This window comes from Cibotium barometz, chromosome 10 (assembly GCF_041138505.1).
Source record: "Cibotium barometz isolate CiBa-2024 chromosome 10, ASM4113850v1, whole genome shotgun sequence".
Lineage (NCBI taxonomy): Eukaryota > Viridiplantae > Streptophyta > Polypodiopsida > Cyatheales > Cibotiaceae > Cibotium > Cibotium barometz.
The window spans coordinates 25,421,339-25,441,574 of record NC_141055.1 but is presented as its reverse complement, the minus strand read 5'-3'; the positions used below and the strand labels follow the sequence as shown (position 1 = coordinate 25,441,574).

Below are 20,236 nucleotides of genomic sequence, written 5' to 3'. Positions count from 1 at the left end.
CTGGTACAGCCGGTACAATGGGTGGTACAACAAGTACAAAAGCTGGTACGGCCAGTACAAGGGTTGGTACAGCAAATACATCAAGTACAAATGCTGGTACAACAAGTACAATGGCTAGAAATCATAATAAATGATTAAATACCCTTGCCTTCAGTATTTCTTCGCGATGGAAGCCTCCAAAACAGTCCCCAACAGCCGGTATTCTTCATGGGCAGCCTTCAAGTGAGAGAGAAAGAGAGTAGCCATCATTAGGGCAGCCTGTAATGGTGGTAGAGGCTAGTGTGCAACAAGAGAGCCTCCATTAATGAAGAGAGAGGGCTCCAATTTATAGATTTGGGCCTCCCATGAGCTAAAATGGCAAGAGAAGGCTACAATGACAAGTGGAGAACCACACAATAGCTGAAGTGACAAGTGTGAGGCCACTTGTCTCACTTTGATCCACTTTCTAACAAGTGTCAAGCCACTTGTCTCACTTTGGTCCACTTTCTTGCCACATGTCCCAATCTAAGACATGGGTCCTTCCATAATCTTTACCTCTAAAAATATCCCAACTGGTAGACATTCTGTCATAGGCACTTTGCCAACTCTTGGTATCTGCTCAATTCCAGATGTAATGACGCGAACAAAATTTCCATCGGAGTCGGGCCAAAAATAGCAACTCTCCTAAATTTTAGGAGTGTGGTCCTTTGTATTCTAGGATAATCTCCCATTCCCAAAGCTTGTACTTTCCAAATATTTAAACATCCTCCTGGAGTCCACCAGACCCCTTTCAGACTAGGAAATGTCCAGGCTGGTGACAAATGCTTTGAGCAAGAAGGGACAAGTGACTTCGATTCAGACCACTAGACTCGATCTTGTTGGTACAGGACTAGATGACATGAAGCACACGTAGGTGGATTCCGAGGAATTCGGTACATAGTGGGAACAGGCATTGGATGCCATAGAACCATGCCCCTTGCTGATACGCGATGGTTGGCTTTTCTACAAAGGCCGACTGTTTGTCATGAAGTCGTTCAGGGCAACTCTTCTCCATGATGCCCATTACGCCATTACTCATGGTCATAGGGCATGAATTCAACTCTGGAGAAATTGGAACGGCAATATTATTGGCCAAAGATGAGGCGAGATGTGTTTACATATGTACAACGCTGTGATATTTGTCAAAAGGTGAAAGCTCCTCGTGGAAAGAAGATAGGGTTGTTACAGCCCTTGCCAATTCCTGAGGGTCCTTTCCAAGATATTTCAATGGACTTTGTCACGAATCTGCCTCCCAATCCGAGTAAGCGTAATACGCAGTGCTCAACTATTGTTGATAGATTTAGCAAATTTGTTATGCTTATTCCTTGCAGGGCCAATGTGACCGCCGAGGATGTTGCCCAGTTGTTCATTCGGCATTGGTACCCGATTGGCGGGATTCCTAGGACCATAGTGTCAGACCGAGATGCCAAGTTTTACAAGTCATTTTTGGAGGGCATTGTTTGATAACTTTGGTACTAAATTGAATTTTTCTAATGCATTCCATCCACAGACGGACGGCCAGATAGAGAGATACAACCAATTGGCCTTTGATGTGCTGAAGTGTTATGTCCACGATCAGCAAGGTAAGTGGGGAATCTTATTTACCTTTAGTTCAAGCTGTTTTGAATGATTCTTTTTCTTCAGCTATTAGCAGGCCTCCATATGAGGCAGCATTTGGAAGGACCTTTCCAGTCATTGTTGACGTCTTCAGTACTTGAAGCGAACAGAGTGACGGAGTCTTACCAAGATATTTTTAGAGTCAGTAAAAGATAGATTGGCTAAGCGCAAGAGGCCACACTCGACAGGCAATAAAGACAGAAGGGATATGAAGTTTTCGGAAGGGATTGGGTTTATCTTCGGATTATGAAGCAAAGGTTGAAGCAGGTGGGCAAGCAATGCCCAAAGTTGTCTTTCAAGAGCCTTCGGACCTTTTCCCATCAGGAAGAAGATTAATGAGGTGTCTATGCAGTTAAAGTTACCTCCAAGTTAGACTATGCACGATGTGTTTCACGTCAGTTGGTTAAAGCCATATGCAAGTCCTATCCTTCAGAAGTCAAAGACGAAACGGAACCAGATATTGTTGATGAAGCAAAAGTTATGGTTCCAAAACAGATCCTTCTGCACCGTTTCAAGCATGGCTCAGGCCGAAGACAAAGATAGTTCCTCACGAAGTTTCAAGACCAAGGGACCCACGAAACGGTATGGCTTGACAAAGAGTTTTTCGAAGACTATATCCGGCGTTATTGACGGATTATTTGGAGGCTATGCAGCTTCCATCAAGTTAAGCAGAAGGGGATGTCACATACATCCCGCACTTGGATGCCACTAGACATATCTGTACAGAAGGTGCAGGACTTGGGATGGTAAACTGGTCCCATGTGAGCCCAGTCCGGGACAAGTCAACCAGGGATCCATCCCGGTCGTCCGAGGTCAGGTGTGCATTGTCCTGCACATGAGTCCAAGGTCAGGTGTGCACTGTCCTGCACATGAACAGTGCCAGTCCGCGCTGTAAGCCTCCCTCTGGAATGATGTCAGTGAATTTGTGTATCTGGTATGGTCCCCGGATGCCAGATCATTGTGTAGACAATTAGGGTTTGCTTATAAGAAAGGGGCCAGCCCAATAGGCTACCCCAAGTCTTAGTGTGGGCATGGGGATGGTGTGAACCACCCCCATGAGGACCAGGAAGGCCCTGGTTGAACCCACCAGCCATGGAGAGGTTGTAGGACAGCCCTAGGGGCATGCCAGGGACAGCCGACAGTACATTAAACATTTATATGGCTGTAGGGCACGTATGGGGCAGCCCATACAGGCTGCCCAGCCCACAGACTGCCTGCGGAACAGTGTCCAGCCCCTAAAGATTCAGGCGCATGATGCCAAGCCTGCCATGACGTAATGCGCAGCATTTTCTATGATGTATTCAGCATTTAATGCTGATTTTCACTCATGGACAGAAATCAGTGCTGGCCGCCTGGATATGATGCTGGTCAACTGCTTATTAGAAGTAGTATATATAGGTGAGCCATAAATCAATTTGTGTTATCTCACAATTCACCAAGTGCTCAAGCATACAAGGGCTAGGACAACCAAGAAGTTGCTAAAGCAAAGGGGTGGAGGACTGCAAGTCAAGGGCAGAGATTTCTCAGCCAAGAAAGGTTAAGATTTCTGTATTTTCTTTTCAGATTTACATCATTCTAATAAAGCAAATACACCCATTCATGGTGGGGGCCCTACAGAGGGTATTTGGGACCCAATACCGTGTCCTCTCCTCTCTCCCTCTCTCTCTCTTTTTCTGCACATCTTCATTCAGTTTGTGCGTTAATTCCATTGCGAAAAGTGTGCTGATTTCTGAGCATTGAAGTTACCGATCTTCTCCGAAGCCTCCACATGTTACAGCGACACCGTAGGAGGATCATGGCCATCATCTTGCACCATCACAGGGCTTCCTCACGCCGACCACTTGAGTGCCATATTGCAGTGCCCCATGCAGGATATCTTAGGATGATATGCGAGCCTTATGCTCTTTGTGCATGGATCAGCCCTAGCATCTCAGCTTTAGCATTTTAGCTTTGTCATTTTCTTTCATTTTATTACCATGATGATGTAACATGATTTAACCCTTTTGGTCTCATAGGTCATTTTGGCCTTTTGTATGCATTAATATAACTCTCTCTCTCTCTCTCTCTCTCTCTCTCTCTCTCTCTCTCGGCATGCTAGGGATATATATCCTCTCACCAAACGTGCATCGCCAATTGGTCAGATTGTGCCTATAAAAGTAACCCCGAGGCCATCACAAGAGAAAGAGAGAGAGATGCCCCACATGAGGGGGCGAGGTCTATGAGACCAAGGATATGCTTCACCTAGCCGCATGGAATTGTAATGGGACTTTATCATCCCACCAGATTACTTCTTGAGGACTATTTTTATACATAGATTCATCAGAGCTCCGAAAGGGAGCTACCCAAGGTATCCGGGTATGTATGGGCTAGGGAACGTGTACTAACCCAAGATCAGGATTAAGATCAATCCAAGATTAGGGTTAAGGGCTTAACTAGGGTGTGGGGACTCGAAGGGTTCACACGTGGGCTAAGGGCGCTAGCAAGATGTGGTCTAGATTAGCTCAGAGCTTATAATTAATACTCGAGAGCTAATAATGACTTAAAGCTTATAAATAAAGCACGAAAGTATATAAATATAGCAGGGGCCAATAATAGCTATGTTATTGCTATATAAGTGACCTCAAGGACACTTACGAGTTATTGAGGTATCCACGCGATAGATAGGAAGGCTACAAGGGGGCATGAAAGACCTCATAGCCATGGAGCTACAAGGTGGGTCGTTCGGCCTACTCGTATGGGACGCCAGGTTGGGGCCATCGGTACCAACTTCCAAGCAGGCTCATGGAAATTAGACCTTAGGCTTGGGGGTGGTTTGAGGCTTTGAACCTACGATTTGGGTGGTGAGTCACCACCCACAATCCATCACAGTCAAGCAATGGAGGTATCGAGCGCTCCTAATATATCCATCTTCAGAAACTTTCAAGAAGTGCTCTTTGTAGAACTAGAGTTTTGTGGGGAGCTTAGGTGGGACCAAGTCGTGGCAAATAAGGCAATTGATCTCTTGACGTGAGAGATCTAAGAACGGTGAATCAAGAGGTAATCCATCTGAAGGCCATGTCAATCGAATTGGCTGACCACCCATGAGTACCACGATTTGCTCTGTCCCTCTCGTGTAAGCTGCATGGAGGACTCAAGGGCTTGTCGTGGAAGGCGGTCTACATCCGGTACGTGCACATGACATATGTTGGGATTAAGGTTAGGGTTGTAGCAATGCATAACATAGACACACAGTGCAAAAGTCGTGAACAAGGTCGTGAACAAGGAGACACAGTACTCTATGATAGTTGAGTGTACCACAATGCTAGTACAAACGATTGACCTAGGGTGCAAAAGTCACTTCACACACACACTCCCAAAAGTGAGATAGAGTGTGTTCTTGTGCACGGGATAAAACCTCCTAGCTACGGAAAAAGTGCCCAGGCTAGTCCTAGAATGTTCACACACATGACATAGATGTCTACAAACCCCCCTACAGTGGAGTGATGATGTGAACATGTACAGGCTTATGCCTAATTAATCCCCAAAAGGCAATAAGCTTATAGCTTTGAGGAAAGCTTCAAGCTTTTCACAAGGAAGAGTCTTCATGAGTAAATCTGCCACATTGTCATATGTAGAGACATAAACCAAGCTGATCTCTTCTACATGGAGCCTATCCTTGACATAATGATAATGCACCTCAATGTGCTTTGTATGAGCATGACTAGGTTCCTTGCAACTACCAATGCACTCTAAGAGTCAGTGTCGATACGAGTAGAGAAGGACTGTTGTTCAACACTAAGATCTGCCAAAAGGCGTTTGAGCCATACACACTCAATGGTAGATGTAAATGCTACCCAGTACTCAACTTCATAGCTAGATGTGGCCACTATCGGTTGTTTCTCGCTGAGCCACAATGTGCGTGAACCACCAAGAAAGAAACAAAATCCGTTGGTGGACACATTGGTGTCGTAACATCCTCCCCAATCCGAATCACTGAACCCGTGCACCCCCCGCCCCCGCGTGGGCGAGCGGTGGGATGGAACAATCCAAGGAGCTGGGTGCCCTCTAAGTAGTGGAAAACCTACTTGACAGCTTGCCAATGCCTAGTACCCGAGCAATGCATAAATCTACTCATCTATGAGCATATCCTCCAAAACTTGATTCACCCTCTCCGTTTGCCCATCATATTGAGGATGATCAGAGAAACTCATACTCAGCGTAGTCTCCAATCTCTAGAAAACTAGCTGCCAAAAATGTCCATAAAACTTCCGAGTCCTTATACTGACCATATCAAAAGGCAGTACTTAATCGACTCGTGGTCAATCAACAGAACAAACTTGGTTCCATAACGATAATGTCGCCATGTTTTCATGGCATGTATAACCACCAACTGTATATACCTTTTTCTCCTGAGAGTGTCATCTAACCTGAGTATCGTTAAGCTTCTTGCTTTCAAATGCCACATGTCAACCATCCTGGAATAATGTGGCGCCTATCGCAAAATGACTAGCAACTATCTCGACCATAAATGGTCTACCAGGATCTGGCAAGGCCAATACAAGTACTTCCTTCAACTTAAGCTTGAGAATCAAGCTTCTCGCTCCAAGAAATCAGGCTGTTAGACTTACGTCCTCTTTCCTAAAGGATGTTCGTGAAAGGTACTGTTAACTGTGAATAATCCCTCACTGAATTCTTGAAAAAGACGACGAATTCCAAAAATGCCGAAGTTGCCTTACAAGTTATAGTCCAAGGGACCGGCCAATCTAAAACCTTCTGTATCCCCTCAAGATCTATGCTCATCCCATCTCGAGAAATTCATTTGAAGAACTCACTTTGTAGACATTAATAGAAATTTCTTCTCTCTCTCTCTCTCTCTCTCTCTCTCTCTCTCTCTCTCTCTCTATATATATATATATATATATATATATATATATATATATATATCATTCATTTGCATACATTAACGACTGCCTTAATCATCATTAATAATGCTTCCCCGACATACTGGATGTAACAAGTAGCACCAATAAGACTCCAAGATTCATGCTAGGAAAAACAGATGTTAGTATACTAGATGTAGACATTGAAAATTACCATTTTGTTCATCTCGTATAGGCTCCTCTTTTGCCTTTTGGCTAGCTGATAGAACAACTTCTAGTGGAAGTGGTGCAAATGATGACCAATACTCATGCTTTGGACCTGCAATCTCCGCATGTATGCCTGTATATGTGACACCACCCCATAACCAGCAAAACGGCAGTCAACTAAACCTTCTTAGTAGGCAACATCCTGAAGTACTTGACATGAACAGAGAGAATCTCTTGAACCCCCCCCCCTCCCCGCCCCCCCCCACACACACAGATTTTAAACATGTCTCAAGGATTCAAACCTATACGGCTACTTTGGCAGCTGGGAACCCTACCCAATTAGTAAGTGCCAGCCAACATAGGTTTAAGAAAAAGTTAATTGTGAGCTTTTTCTTCCACACAAATATTTAAACCTTGACCTTCCATACAAATAGCACCTTATGCACATGCTTACTTTTGCAGAATGACACATCAGCACATGGTCAGTTCTCTACTTTAAGCTAAGGTGCTACTTCATACATCTACATTATTGTTTCAGTTTACTAGGTTGAGAAAGGCTACTACTCAAACGCTGCTGATCTTTTTACCCAAAAAATGTGTAATGAAATGCCCTTTGAATTGTGATAGCAGATTCTATCTAAATCGTGAGAACGTATTCTCTTGTATGTGTATGATACATGATAATTTCTTCTTCATCAGACAGACATCAGTAGATGCCATCTATGTGCACAAAGATCTTAAAGCAGACCTCAGAAATACCAAGGCGACGATCTTTCTTACCTCCACAGTGATAATGAGCAGGCATAAAAAGAGGAACCAATAAACGTGGCGGACTCCTACACATACCTGGGGGGTAGTTTTTTCCAGCCAATGCATTACCATAAGGTTGTTAAAGCTCACCTAAAGAAGGCGAAAACCTTGGCAGGGTATTAGATGACTCCTCTCTCAAGGCATTTAGATGGACAAATTATTAGCTTTCCAGAACAATCTTTATGTCCCCAACCTCCACGGTTCACCTCCATAAATAGGAACTGAACCGGATTATCCGCATGCACATCCTCCAACTTTCTTCTGAACATTGATTGAGCCAATCTACTGTGCTAGGGTTCAAATCTAGGACCTGCACGTCCCCAGTCCCAGTTCTTACCACTCCGACTAGAGCCTGCTAGCTAGGAGATGGATTTCAACCAAGCGGCTCAGAATATCAAATGCATTACTACACGTTCATTATTGATCTGGTGCAAATGAGAGGGCAAAGAAATACCATATCTCACACACAAGCCCCAATATCGGGCAAGCCAACAGCGCTTCAAAACTACTTCCTCCTGTCAACACGTGTAAGAGTTCAATAATTTTAGCATGGTGTCAGGGTAAACAGGTCACAGGGCCACAATTATTGCAGTTAGATGAGAGCAGGATCTCCCATAAGACTGAAAATGGCAAGGAAAGTAGTCTGACCATTTCTTCCTGTGTCAGTATCATTCTTTGTGTCATGGTGCGTAAAGAACGTGTTTCTCCTCCTGCATTTCGCGCTTGTTCAATTGCAGCAGCTGCCTCATCTCTACCAGCCTGTAACAGCATCATGATGCCCAATAATACTGACAAAAGATTTTTGCTGAATGATTTACTGCTTATTACATCTCACTAAAGTTGAAAATAACCTCAACTTCCAAACGAAGCGCAGCTATTTCATCATCCCTGGCATCCTTTGTTTCCTTTGCAGCCTTGAGAGCAGCCTGAACATGATGAGAAAAAGTACGTTGTTGGTAGTACTCTTTATTACTAATGATTATGAGCAGTAGTCCTACATGCAAGCATCTATACACACACACACACACACACACACACATACACAAATATACATTACATACATACATGCAAGCATGCATACATATATACATACACACACATACATGTATGTATATATATATATGTATCTATGTGCATACATACACACATGTTTATACATGTGTGTACACAAACTTTCTTTTTGTAAAAACCACTGTTTCTATTATGTCAAATGTACAGAGAGAGACCCTGTCAAAGCAACAGAGGTCTCACAGATGCAGTAAGAAAACTAAAAAACAGTGGAAAAAAAAATCCAGATGAGACTGGACTGATCTAACTGTTGTAGCTGATAGCAATCACGTAGAGATTGTCACAAACGATCGACCGAAATACTGACAATTGAGGTCGACTGGAAAACCAGTCGATTGCAAGCAATCCAACTGTCCAGAGAGCCCAAAATCACATCCACATGCACAAATCTCTCTCTCTCTCTCTCTCTCTCTCTCTCTCTCACACACACACACACACACACATATATCTCCGTGTTAACTGCATCAACCCCATAGAAGATCTCTGCCATTCAGCATACTACTCCTTGCCATCTCAACAATAGCATGATTCTTGCGCTAAGCAGCACCATTTTGCTGCAGGGTGTGAGCGGTAGTGAGCTAACGCTTTATGCCTCTTTCCTTGCAGAAACCTAAGAGCTGTCATCAAGCATGAATTCTCCTTCTCGGTCTATCCTAAACTACTTCAATCTCATTTCTGGCTCAGTTTCAATCAATGCTAGCCATTCCTTGAACTTTCCAAAAGCTTGAGACTTTGCCTTAAGAAAATACACCCAAATCTTCCTACTATAGTCATCAAAACTAACGTGGAAAAAAAAGAACGAACCTGCAAATGCAATTGTACTCATCAATCCATAGAGATCAATGTGTACTAGCTGAAGAGGACCCTTGGCCTAAAAACTAGCCTCTTGCCGAAATGGTTTTCAGTGTTGCTTACCCATCATACAAGCTTCACATACATCCGGATTTTCAAAAATTGATGGTAAATGTCGTACGCCGTGACCCCATTGTGAGCCCTCAGTCCAAGGACAGTCAGGCACGAACTACATAGGTGAGTCTCTAAGCTTTAAAGGTCAGTCAGTTGTCAGTCCTCTTAACCCACTTGGAGAAAGCATCATTCAAGAGCATGTATGTGTCAACCTTAGCAGTAGTTGCATACGAAGCATTTTTGGTGCATTCACATTGAAGGAGGCCAGCCCCAAGGCAGCCAAGGCCTTTGGCTCACATTCGGGTAGCAGCCGACAGGCATTGCTACAGCACCCGACCTGCAACCGACAGGGAATTCAGCCTCCGACCAGCATCAAAAGGACAGCCGACTGGTTGTGCAATACCCGACCAGCATTTAATGCTAGTTAGCAAGTCGTGAGGGTACTTTCAGCAGCCGACTAGGTTTTTCCCGGTCGTGGAGGCTTCATGCATCAGCCGACAGCCTCTTGAGGCAGCCGACTGCTGTTTGAGAGGGTATAAAAAGCATGGCCTTATTCCCCCAATGCCATATTCAGGTATTCAGCAGAAAACGACTTCAGTTTGCAGCATCCTACGCATCTCCAGGCAACAAGGAGGATTCCCTTACATCTCAGCCAGCATATGTGCAGTCCTTCAGTCATCTGGACTTGCATCAGTGGCCAAGGAGAGTCTTCAGCAGAGCCTTGGGATAGCTGGATACTCCGCCGACATTTGGGCCTCCTTGTCCTTGCGTTGGGCATTCATATCATTTGTACAGCATTTCTCCAAAGAATAATATAAGCAAATACTCCTACTTGCAAGGGGGGGGGGGGGGGGGGTATTGGGACCCAAAACGGTGTCGTCTTCTACATTCTACATTCTCTACTCTCTCCCTATTCTCTAAAGTTGATGCTACATATTCTCACCACGTAAAGGTATAAAGAATGCCCTGTTGCGCGTTATTGCGATCAACCTCGGTGCATGTAACAAGAGACGCAACCAAGTGAGCATGTTTATCGCATGAACCAAGCAGGAGGACATGGACAGATTTGGGACCGGCGAGTTTCTCAATTGCCGATCTCCATCCAAGATTATACAAAAGCCCTAGATTTCTTGATCATGGATCTAGACAGGGTTGATGTCATTATAGGGAAGGAATGGTTTTACAGCCATGATGTTCATGTAGATTGGAAGGGTAATCCTTTGTCCTTTGTTATGGAGCTTACCAAGTGTGTGTGTGTGTGTGCGCAAATGCGCGTGCGACCAGTGTACACATGCATGTACGCAAGCCTCAATGCATGAGATGAAGAAGTAAAGTTCTTATCAACATGAAAAACCCAATTCCTTAAGAGAATTTTAGATTTTGAAATAAAAGCCCTTAAAATTCATGCTAGCAACAGAACAACTTGTAATTAACATGGCAACATTTGACATCTTTATACCTCACGTTGCTTGAGGGCTGCTTCTTTTCTGCAAATTAAGCAACCTCATGGTGTCATTCTAACTATGTAATAAATTTGATAGAGAACACAATTTCGATTAAAAACATGCCACTAGAGAATAGTACCTGCTTATCAGCCGTGCCTCTAATGAGATGCCTTCTCCAAGGGATGCAACCTTTTTTAAAAAAACAAACGACATTAAATAGAATCTCCTAAGCTTTAAAAAATCAAAGCCTGCCAGCTTAGAAGCCTATCTAAAAGTCATCACTATGCTAACGTCTTTAACTCCCTAGGTAAATACAAACATACATATGATACATGCATGCATGTGTACATCACATACATTAAATGCATGCATACAAATGTACATTACATACGTAATATATACATATATAAATGGTACGTAAGTAAGTACATACATACTACCAAGCCCGAGCAGTAGCACTAAATACATATATAAATGGTACGTAAGTACATACATACTACCAAGCCCGAGCAGTATACGTCTTTTACTCGATAAGTAATATATTGAATGAAAAAGTTTTGGCTTATCATACCTGCTTCTCTAGCTCTTTTGCTCTAGCCTCCCCTTCTTTCCACTTGTCTTCCGCAATACGCAGCTAGACCATAAAGCAGCCAAATGGGCATTCAGAAAACTTCCAGGACAAGAAAAAGAACGATTTTTACTGCCATCAAAATATCATTTACTGTCTGCAAGAACATGCATTATTGTTGGATTCATTCCTCAACATCACAATCCTTCTGAATGAATCAGAATGTTTCCATGCACACCTGATTGATAAGGTCTTCCTTCTCCTCTTCAAGTTGGTCAATCTGTAACAAGGCTGTATTCAATTAATACAGTCCATAGACTTGAAGATAAAAATACAGTTAAAAGACAGTGCATGTGAAATATACATGGTGTTTCATATTATAATGCAAAATATTTTATAATATTACATAAATAACTACTAAAGATGGAATTCGTTATTATTAAATACATATATTTTTTCGAAAGAGGGAGAGAGAGAAAGAAAAAGAATTTTACTAACACCTCCTGAAGACCCTATGGGTCTATGAGACTGAAAAGTTAATCAGCTCCATGTGTAACTAAATACGTAAGATGGAAAAAGGAAGTCCTTGGCCCATATCCTTAATGTTTGAAACAGTTTCTGTCCTTAGGTTCATTTTTTAAAACATATGCATACACAAGGTGTCCCCTAACTGAGCAGTGAGGATCATAGATTTAATATATTTCAAGTCAAGGACCTAGAAGCGTAATTCATGCCTATGTCTTGTTCATTTTAAAAATCTACTCTCAAGGATTCTAATTTCAATTGTTTGGGATTTGGTGCTCACGCACCCTTTTCACTTCCTGCACTAATCTTCCCAAGCTAGTCAAGGAAAGTACAACGCCCAAGCAAAGACCTTGCAGCAGCCACCGTTTTGCCAGAAGCCAACCCATGAGAAGAAATATGCCACGTGGGACCCTCATGCAAAAGCATTTTACCCACAACCTGAGCCTAGTTGGATCCTTGTCAAAATGTTAGAAGCTCAAGGCAGCCTAGTTGGATCCTTGTCAAAATGTTAGAAGCTCAAGGCTTCTTACAATGGAAACCCTTTTGTTTGGGTCCCAATAAAAACATGGAAACAAAATATGTACATACAAAATATCCACACACACACTTTTTTTTTACACATATACTTACATACATACACACAAAAATAGCCCCACACAAAGATATATGTGGATATGTATATTATGTGTGTACTTTTTTTATTCATATTATTAAAAAAATGTATATTATGTTTATATATAAATATCTTGATGGATTATAATGACCATGAGATCCATACACCAACCTTGTCATGGAGTGAAGCAGTCTCTCGTTTATCATCTTGTAAAGGGTTGGAGAATCTGTTCACCTTGTACATCAGATTAAAGCTTTAAAAAAATGTGGTGAAGCCCTCTTAAGGTATGATTAATAGCACATTTGTTTGCGAACTTAAAAGAGAAAAAACCGGCAAACGTTCACAAGTATAATATACCAAAGAGGCCATTAGTATAAGCATTACCTTCCAAATCTGGATACATCAATATCAGGAGGTGCTTGTGTTGTGATCAAAGGTGCGGGCGGCCTAGTCCTGCTGGAGGGAACGGGAGCTTGCATTGAGACTGGAGTTGAAGGCCTTGCTACAATAGAGCGCCCAGTGGAGGTAGACCGCAAAGAACCTGAAGAGTTCTCGGTTGAGTTTCTTCCCAACTGCTTTGTTACACATGAAAAATAATTAGGTAAGCAAATTATCGTCAAGGATAAACAAAATGTATTAAAGCTTTTGGGTCGGGGGGGGGGGGGGGGGGGGGGGGGGGGAGGATGTAAGGATCACAACAGAAGGGCTAGGGGAAGACCAGGGAGCCAAGCGGGGGCTGGGGGGGGAGAAGGGGAAGGGGAAGGGAGGGAAGTGGGACCACCTACATTGGAACCTCAGGAACGAACCGAAGACTGAGAACCTGAAACTGGCATCTCCTGGATGCCACCGACCTCCAGATCTGGAGGTAAATGCTCATAACGGTTACCCGTAGGCACCCCATTACCTCAGAGGCCTGCCTGCCTGATACTCCAGTTGACGGCACTCCTGCTAGGGCTGGCGGGGGCGTCTGCGTGGCTGACATGCTGGCTGCCATGGGCCAGCATCCCCCCCCCTCGTCTCGAAGTCGGGTTGCCCGGCCGCCTTCTCTCCGAGAGGAAAAGGAGATGGGTGCTGAATTTCTGTATCCTTTTCCCTCACCAGGGGAACCAGAAGTGGGGCCACCAGTATGTATGTATGTATATATGTATGTATGTATGCCTTCACCGGGGGAACCAGAGGTAGGGCCACCGGTATGTATGTATGTATATGTATATGTATAAATGTATGCACGGAGTAGACTCGTGGGCCTGGAGTCCACGTCTGACGAGCTCTCCCTCAAACAGATCCCAAAAGTTGCTTACATAGGCCTCCTATGAACCAAGCACTATATTTAGCCATGCCTCATGAATACCACTAACCTCCCCCCACGTCTAATGAGCTCTCCCTCAAACAGACCCCAAAAGCCACTTATATAGGCATCCTATAAACCAAGAGCTACATTTAGCCATGTCTCCTAACTCTTGATCTCTGGTTGACCTAACCCAAGGTTAGACCTGTTAACCCTACTAGAGCCTTGGGATGTAACATCCGTGGTCACATATGCAATGTAGAAGATTTGATGAAGATCCAACACATTGTTTGAACTTGTTTTCATGATCAAGTTGTATCTTGGATCGCTCCAAGCGTGTACAAATTCATTACTTCTTTTGGTAATAAAATACTTTAAGAGGAGGAGGAGGAAGAAGAAAACAAGGGGGACGAGAGAGGGAGGGGGAGGGGGGGGCGGGGGTGGGTTTTGCACAGGGTCGGCCCATCTTCGACCCCTAGTGTGGTGTTAATGGTTTTGGCGATTTGTGCTATTTCATTTGCAGTTAGTTGCGTGATCTAATCTTGTTTTTCATTAAGTGCCCCGAGATCTACACTCCCATTACGAAAATGGGCACCCTTTACTGAATGGAATGTGGAAACAAGAGAGTGGACATGCGGCCTCCCAAATGTCCAGACCAAAAGACGCAAGTCCGTTGGGAATTACTCAATCTCTAGCAGATGGAATCAAGCTTCTTTTAAAGGAAGACATTATTCCAGCCAGGGGCAGGGGCAACACTTGGTTATTCAATATTGGACCAGCCATGGTAGTCACCAGTTTTCATAAGTCATTTGGTAATACCTTTTGGTCAACATATTATTCTATCTGATCTGAGTATAGGTGCTTCTTTTTGGATCGCTATCCCAAGCATTGTACCCCTAGGTCTTCTCATGGCAGGGTATGGCTCAAATAATAAATATTCTTTTCTGGGTGGTCTTAGAGCCGCTGCCCAATCTATCAGTTACGAAATACCCCTGGCTTTATGGAGGTTTTCAAAAAGGGATCCAAGTGTTTGGAATCAATCCAAAATGTTTTTTGAATTGGCTGAAACCTCCAGTATCTACTTCAATTTTAAGCGGTTGCCCACCACCACTTGGCACAAGCATGTGACAAAGATTGGTGAGCTGCATGAGAAGAGTTGACCAAGCTTCTACGCCCCCTCCTCTCACTGTTTTAAAAAGCGAATCCTGCAACACCATCATTTTTGCCAAGCAATCCTCTTCCTCTCCATCGTTTCCTCTCTTCCTCCATCGTTTTGGTTTCTCCTACACAAAGGCGGCTATACAACCTCATAGAGGGTTGATTTTCATGTTGTAAACTTGTATGTCCATCTTCAAGCCTACTTGTTGATGCCCAAGGTCCATGTGCTACTGCCCGGCTGTTTTGGCTAGAGAGCTGCACTACCAGTTTGGGGCTGCCCACACCTGTGCATAAACTGCAATCTCTGACTCGGGGATGATTTTGGGCTACCCGGGAGGTCTTCTCAGCTGATCTGCTCTCTTCCTGCCCAGATGTCTTCTACAGCAAATCAAAAGATTTTCCCAGCTTTTAGGCTTGGAGCAGTGATGGCCAGGAGCTGTCCAAGTGATGTGGGCAGATTTGGGGCTATTTCGATCTTTGTCCAAGCACAAGAACGGAACACAAAGCTGCACATAATCTCTACCAAGGCTTGATGAAGATTAACAACCAGCAGTTTGGTTGATTGGCTGCTCAGTAAGTCTTTTGGTTGCCTTCCAAGGCACTTGACGAGGGAATTGAGAAGTCATGATCATCTTCATTAGCAATCATCATTGGTTTTGTTACATGTCGAGTATTGATGAGATTCCCTAGGGGAAGCTGCACAATTGGGAGTCTAGAGGGCTTAACCAGCATTTGAGGTGGCCAATGTGAAGACGGGAGGCTTAGAGAATGCATAAAGGCATTAATTGAATGGCATTTCATGAAAGGCCCAAAAGGGGGTTAAAGCCTTATAGTAAAATATGGCCAAATGGCAAATGCTGAGCAATGGGGTGTGTGGCCTCGCATGTGAAGGAAGCCACAATTGAATAAAATACTTATTAAGGCTTCAAGATAGTCGCACAACATTAGATGCCATACCATGGTTGGGTGGATAATGGAAACAAGCACTTTGTGTGTGTAATTAGAGTTGTTCCTGTTTATAAGTTTATGCTTAAATCAACTGACAGCCTTCTAATTGCTGAAGTTAGGATTTCATGGCTGCATGGCCACAAGGAAAGGGCCAGTGAACAGGTATGAGAAGTTAAAGATTATAATAGGTTGGATTCTGCATCACCTGTTTTCATTCGCACATTTTGATCGGCAACTCAGTGATAGTGTACTACAAATACTCCTTTTGGTAATAAAATACATAGAGAAGGTGGGCGTGTGTTGGCCCATCTTCAGCCCTCTGTGTGGCAATGATGGTCTTGGCTTATTCTTGGCACATTGTAGTGCCATGTTCATGGTTTTGGATTGTTTTAAGTGTGGCAAAATTTTGTGGTCATTTAAATCCGCACTCCGTGTTACAAGAGAGAGCAATGTACACATCCCCCAATAGCCCAAGAAATGAATTCCAATTTCTCTTGCAAAATTGGGCATGTCCAATACTGGGCAAAAAAAAGGCACACATTTACAGAAAGTTATCTGCAGGAATCTGCCCACGAAATGCAAAAGTAAGCAATTGTGAGAAACACCCAAATCTATGCACACAATTCTTTAAAAAAAGCAATCGAAATGCTTGCAAAGCTAACAGCCCCAAACTATTTGCAAGAAAGCTTGTACCTTGATGTGCCAAATCCCTTCGCCACTCATTCCAAAACCAATGACTATCCCATTTTGTGCAACTATGCCAACGATGCTGGAGGTGAATCATCCCCTGAATTGGGGATTGCCTGTGTGTGAGTGAGGCACTAGATTTATCCCACATGGCAGCCCTGTGGGAGGTGAAAGGACATATATAGCCTTGTAGTGCCCTGCATATCTTCACTCCTCCTGGGCCCAGCCCTACGCAGGGAAAGAAGGGAGGGTGGTGTGGAGGTGGGATCTCCACAATCGTCCACCCCTCCAGGGTTGCCTGTGCATCATGTTGCCTCCTGGCTGTGTGCTGGGTGCTGATCCCACTACACGTCTCCAGCACTTTTGGGTTACCAAAATGGTACCAGAGCTAGAATCTACTAGGATCCCAGGGCCGCTCCACTCATTGCTCGATTGGAGAAGGTTGTTGGAAGCAAATTGGGCTAGACTGAGAATTGCTTGTGGTGTAAGCAAGGCACTCAGTCTGATCCCACATATGAATGCCATGTGGAATGGGAAATAGCATATATATTTTTGTGGCGCCCCTCATTTTTTCACTCACCCCAGGACCCAGCCCTTCTGTAGGTAAGGAAGGGAGGGTGACGGTAGGGTCTCCACAGCATTCCACCCCTCCCGTATTGCCTGGCATCTCCAGCTTCCTGGGTTCCCAAGAAGCAATGTCACATCATGAACCATGTGCCCTTTCCCCTTCCTTTCCCACTTACATGCTCTCATACTGACAAAACTTGATCAATGTCTGTGTTCCAACAGTGTGCATACATCATGTCAACCTTGTGGCTTTTCAAATCTTCAAGTGGACTACACTCATGGGCTTCTTCAGCAAGTTGCAAGTTGTGCAACCAAAACTTCCTTCTTAATGGCTTCTTTTTCTTCTTTGTTGCGCAGATTCTGTTTTCTGAACCTTTGGCCCCTACCTGTTATTGACAAGTATTTCATCCTGCTTTCTCCTAAGTGCTAGATTCTTGAAATCTCTGTTCTTTGCTGCAACTCTTCACAACCACCACCTGCAATGTAGCTGCAGTTCCAGCAGTCTCTGCTGCTTATAGTTGCTGTCCACGCTTTCCTGATCAAGAGGAGCCCATCTATTATTACTAGTACATCCATGCTACTGGTGTCACCTGAAAAAGACTCCAAATTGTCTAAGCAGTTTGGCCCCATAAAAATACTGTTGCTAGTGGTGGTGGAATCATTCTTTCAAGCAATATCAAATTCATGATTCCGATCAGCAATGCACCATACAGAAGCCATACAAGATACGAATCCTTGGCAAAGGCATAAAATCCTAGGAAACACCGAATCCAAGGCGTTCTCAATGAATCGACAGCAAATATTATTCTATGAGGGGCTATGTGCATGTATGCCATCCGTACCTGAGGTGATGGAGATCGAGTGGAGGTTGCAAATTTGTTGGGAAAGGCAAAGGGGGTGTCATCTTCATCTTCATCTTCGTTGGACTGAGACGCCATAGCCTGGGCAAGGCGTTGTGCTGCTGCCCTGGCTGTGTAGTTCTGGTTTCTCCGGCCCGATCCTGCGCTAACCCCTGCAGAGCCCGAGCGCACATGGCGTGCAGCAGGCTGCGTAGGCGAATCACCGCTACTGCTGCTGTTGTTGCTTCTCTGCCTCGCCATGAGAGGGCTGCTATAGCGGTCTCGATCCATCCCCTTCTTCCACGAGTTCAAATCGCAGACGGCTTCGCCACTGATCGGGGCACCTTAGCTTCTGCCATAGCCTGCATCACCCTGTAGCCATTTCTACAACCCAAAACCCTAGGTCACTATACTTGACAGATTGATAACCTAACCTGGTTCAATGCAAGTAGATCGGATGGAAAGTCTACACGGTTGTGTACACGAGATCAGTTGAAAACCCTTAATTGATTAGTCAATTCGGATGAAAACCTGAAATGTGCTGTGAGGTCGCTGCACAGAGATCGGTAGAAACCCTAAAACCCCTTCAGCTTACCGTGTGGATATGCAATCAGGAAGACGTTTAGAGCCTAGCGTACCAGCTAGCAATTTAAATCAACAAGCGTGTACACATTACACACGTCCACCCTTCCAAGGTTGTGGAAAACCATGCATCGAAAACCATCCGTCGGGCGCACTGCACGAATGATGGGAGTCCCCTCTTGCAAAAGGGTGGAGATTTTGAAGCTTGAAAGGATAGTTTAACTTGGTACGTTATATGCTTCAAGAAGGACGATGGAGCTACTACTTTAATGGTTTTGTTTTAGTCTATGTATGTTTATGTATATTGGAAACCAACCAATCGTTTTTGTAAGTGAGTGTTGTTGTTGCGTTTTTTACTTTGTCATCGATGTTTCTTATGACTTTTTAGCAAAATACATTTTTTGTGTGCTTGTGCATCCCTACCACCTGGCTTGTTCCATTGTGTGGGAGGTGCAGAGGCAGATACAATAGTTACATCTAAAAAGTGCATGTACTATCTTGTGCTATCCAAAGCTGACATAGACCGAATGGCTCATTAAAGTACATGTACTATCCAAAGCAGACATAGACCAAATGGCTCATTCAATAAAAGATACGGACCTCCACCTCTTCTTGCATGTGCATTGTCTAGTACTTCACCCTTGATGGCTTCTTATCACATTGGGAATAGTCGTACAATGCAGCTCGTAAGAGCTAGCCAGTGGTCCGGATAAGAACCACTAAAGTCTCACGCATTAACGAGCACATCAGCGAACAAAAGTATCAAGAACACCAAACAAAAACAAAGTACAGAGGCCAACTTAAGGATAAATACATACGGTGCTAATCCTCATTGCTTGCTTGAAGATGCTTGCTTAGATACGTTTGATTGTAGGATCTCTCTTGCATGAGCTTCTCCTCTCTATCCACCTCTTATGTGATTGATCCATAGTGTAGGCAACCTTCTCTTCACCTCCATCAAGGTGATTGAAGCCCTACCTTCACCCCCTTCGCATTCATGTGTGACAACAGAGTGAGGATGTATCAGACACGCTAATGTACCCACATCGGGAAGTTACATTTCAATTCTAAGAAGGTAAGACCAAAAACAACACTTGTTTTGGTAAAAGGCTACTATAAGCTCTGAACTTAAATATATTTGGCACAGCCAATGAGGACTAGCCTAGGCTTAGCTCAAATTTTTTGGTCCATTTCAAGCTATTGGAATCACCCAATTTTGCATGGTGTTGATTAGGAGGGCACACTCTAAAAAACATATGGTTTTGGAGCTTTGGATGTGATAGTTTTGTTGTTTTTGAATTTGTTTTGAAGCTTGTGTAAATTAGGTCATTTTACTTGCAAAAACCCTTATTTCTTTGTTGATCTACATGATTTTGAAGCCCACAAGACTTTGATTTTGTTGCATTGAATCAAGAATTAGCTTGCCATTTGTGATTAGAAGTGCAGTCCACTCAAAAAACATAAGCTTTGAGCACCACTTAGTGTGAGAAAGTTGGACTTGTGTTCATGCATTTCATAATTTTCATGCATT

The 20,236-nt window shown here is 43.8% G+C and overlaps 1 protein-coding gene across 10 annotated transcripts in view; it reads right to left on the bottom strand.

The window, feature by feature from the left end:
- LOC147634703 (coiled-coil domain-containing protein SCD2-like) overlaps positions 1 to 19,007 on the bottom strand; it is a 39,966-nt gene extending 20,959 nt beyond the window's left edge. For 5 of the 10 annotated variants that reach the window (XR_015266777.1, XR_015266778.1, XM_086803845.1 and 2 more), the window contains exons 1-11: positions 18,127 to 19,007; positions 13,021 to 13,208; positions 12,808 to 12,862; positions 11,737 to 11,778; positions 11,502 to 11,564; positions 11,070 to 11,119; positions 10,945 to 10,972; positions 8,363 to 8,437; positions 8,160 to 8,270; positions 7,966 to 8,026; positions 6,709 to 6,834 (exon numbers count right to left, since the gene is read on the bottom strand). Coding sequence is in view for 8 of the 10 variants with exons in the window: in XM_086803845.1 (XP_086659971.1) it covers positions 6,709 to 6,834; positions 7,966 to 8,026; positions 8,160 to 8,270; positions 8,363 to 8,437; positions 10,945 to 10,972; positions 11,070 to 11,119; positions 11,502 to 11,564; positions 11,737 to 11,778; positions 12,808 to 12,862; positions 13,021 to 13,208; positions 18,127 to 18,414 (1,087 nt within the window). In the remaining 2 variants the exon portion in view is untranslated. Of the gene's footprint in view, positions 1 to 6,708; positions 6,835 to 7,965; positions 8,027 to 8,159; positions 8,271 to 8,362; positions 8,438 to 10,944; positions 10,973 to 11,069; positions 11,120 to 11,501; positions 11,565 to 11,736; positions 11,779 to 12,807; positions 12,863 to 13,020; positions 13,209 to 16,723; positions 17,820 to 18,126 lie in introns of all 10 variants that reach the window. The other 5 variants (XM_086803849.1, XM_086803844.1, XM_086803843.1 and 2 more) reach the window with 5 other exon arrangements.
- Positions 19,008 to 20,236: the final 1,229 nt, after the last annotated feature.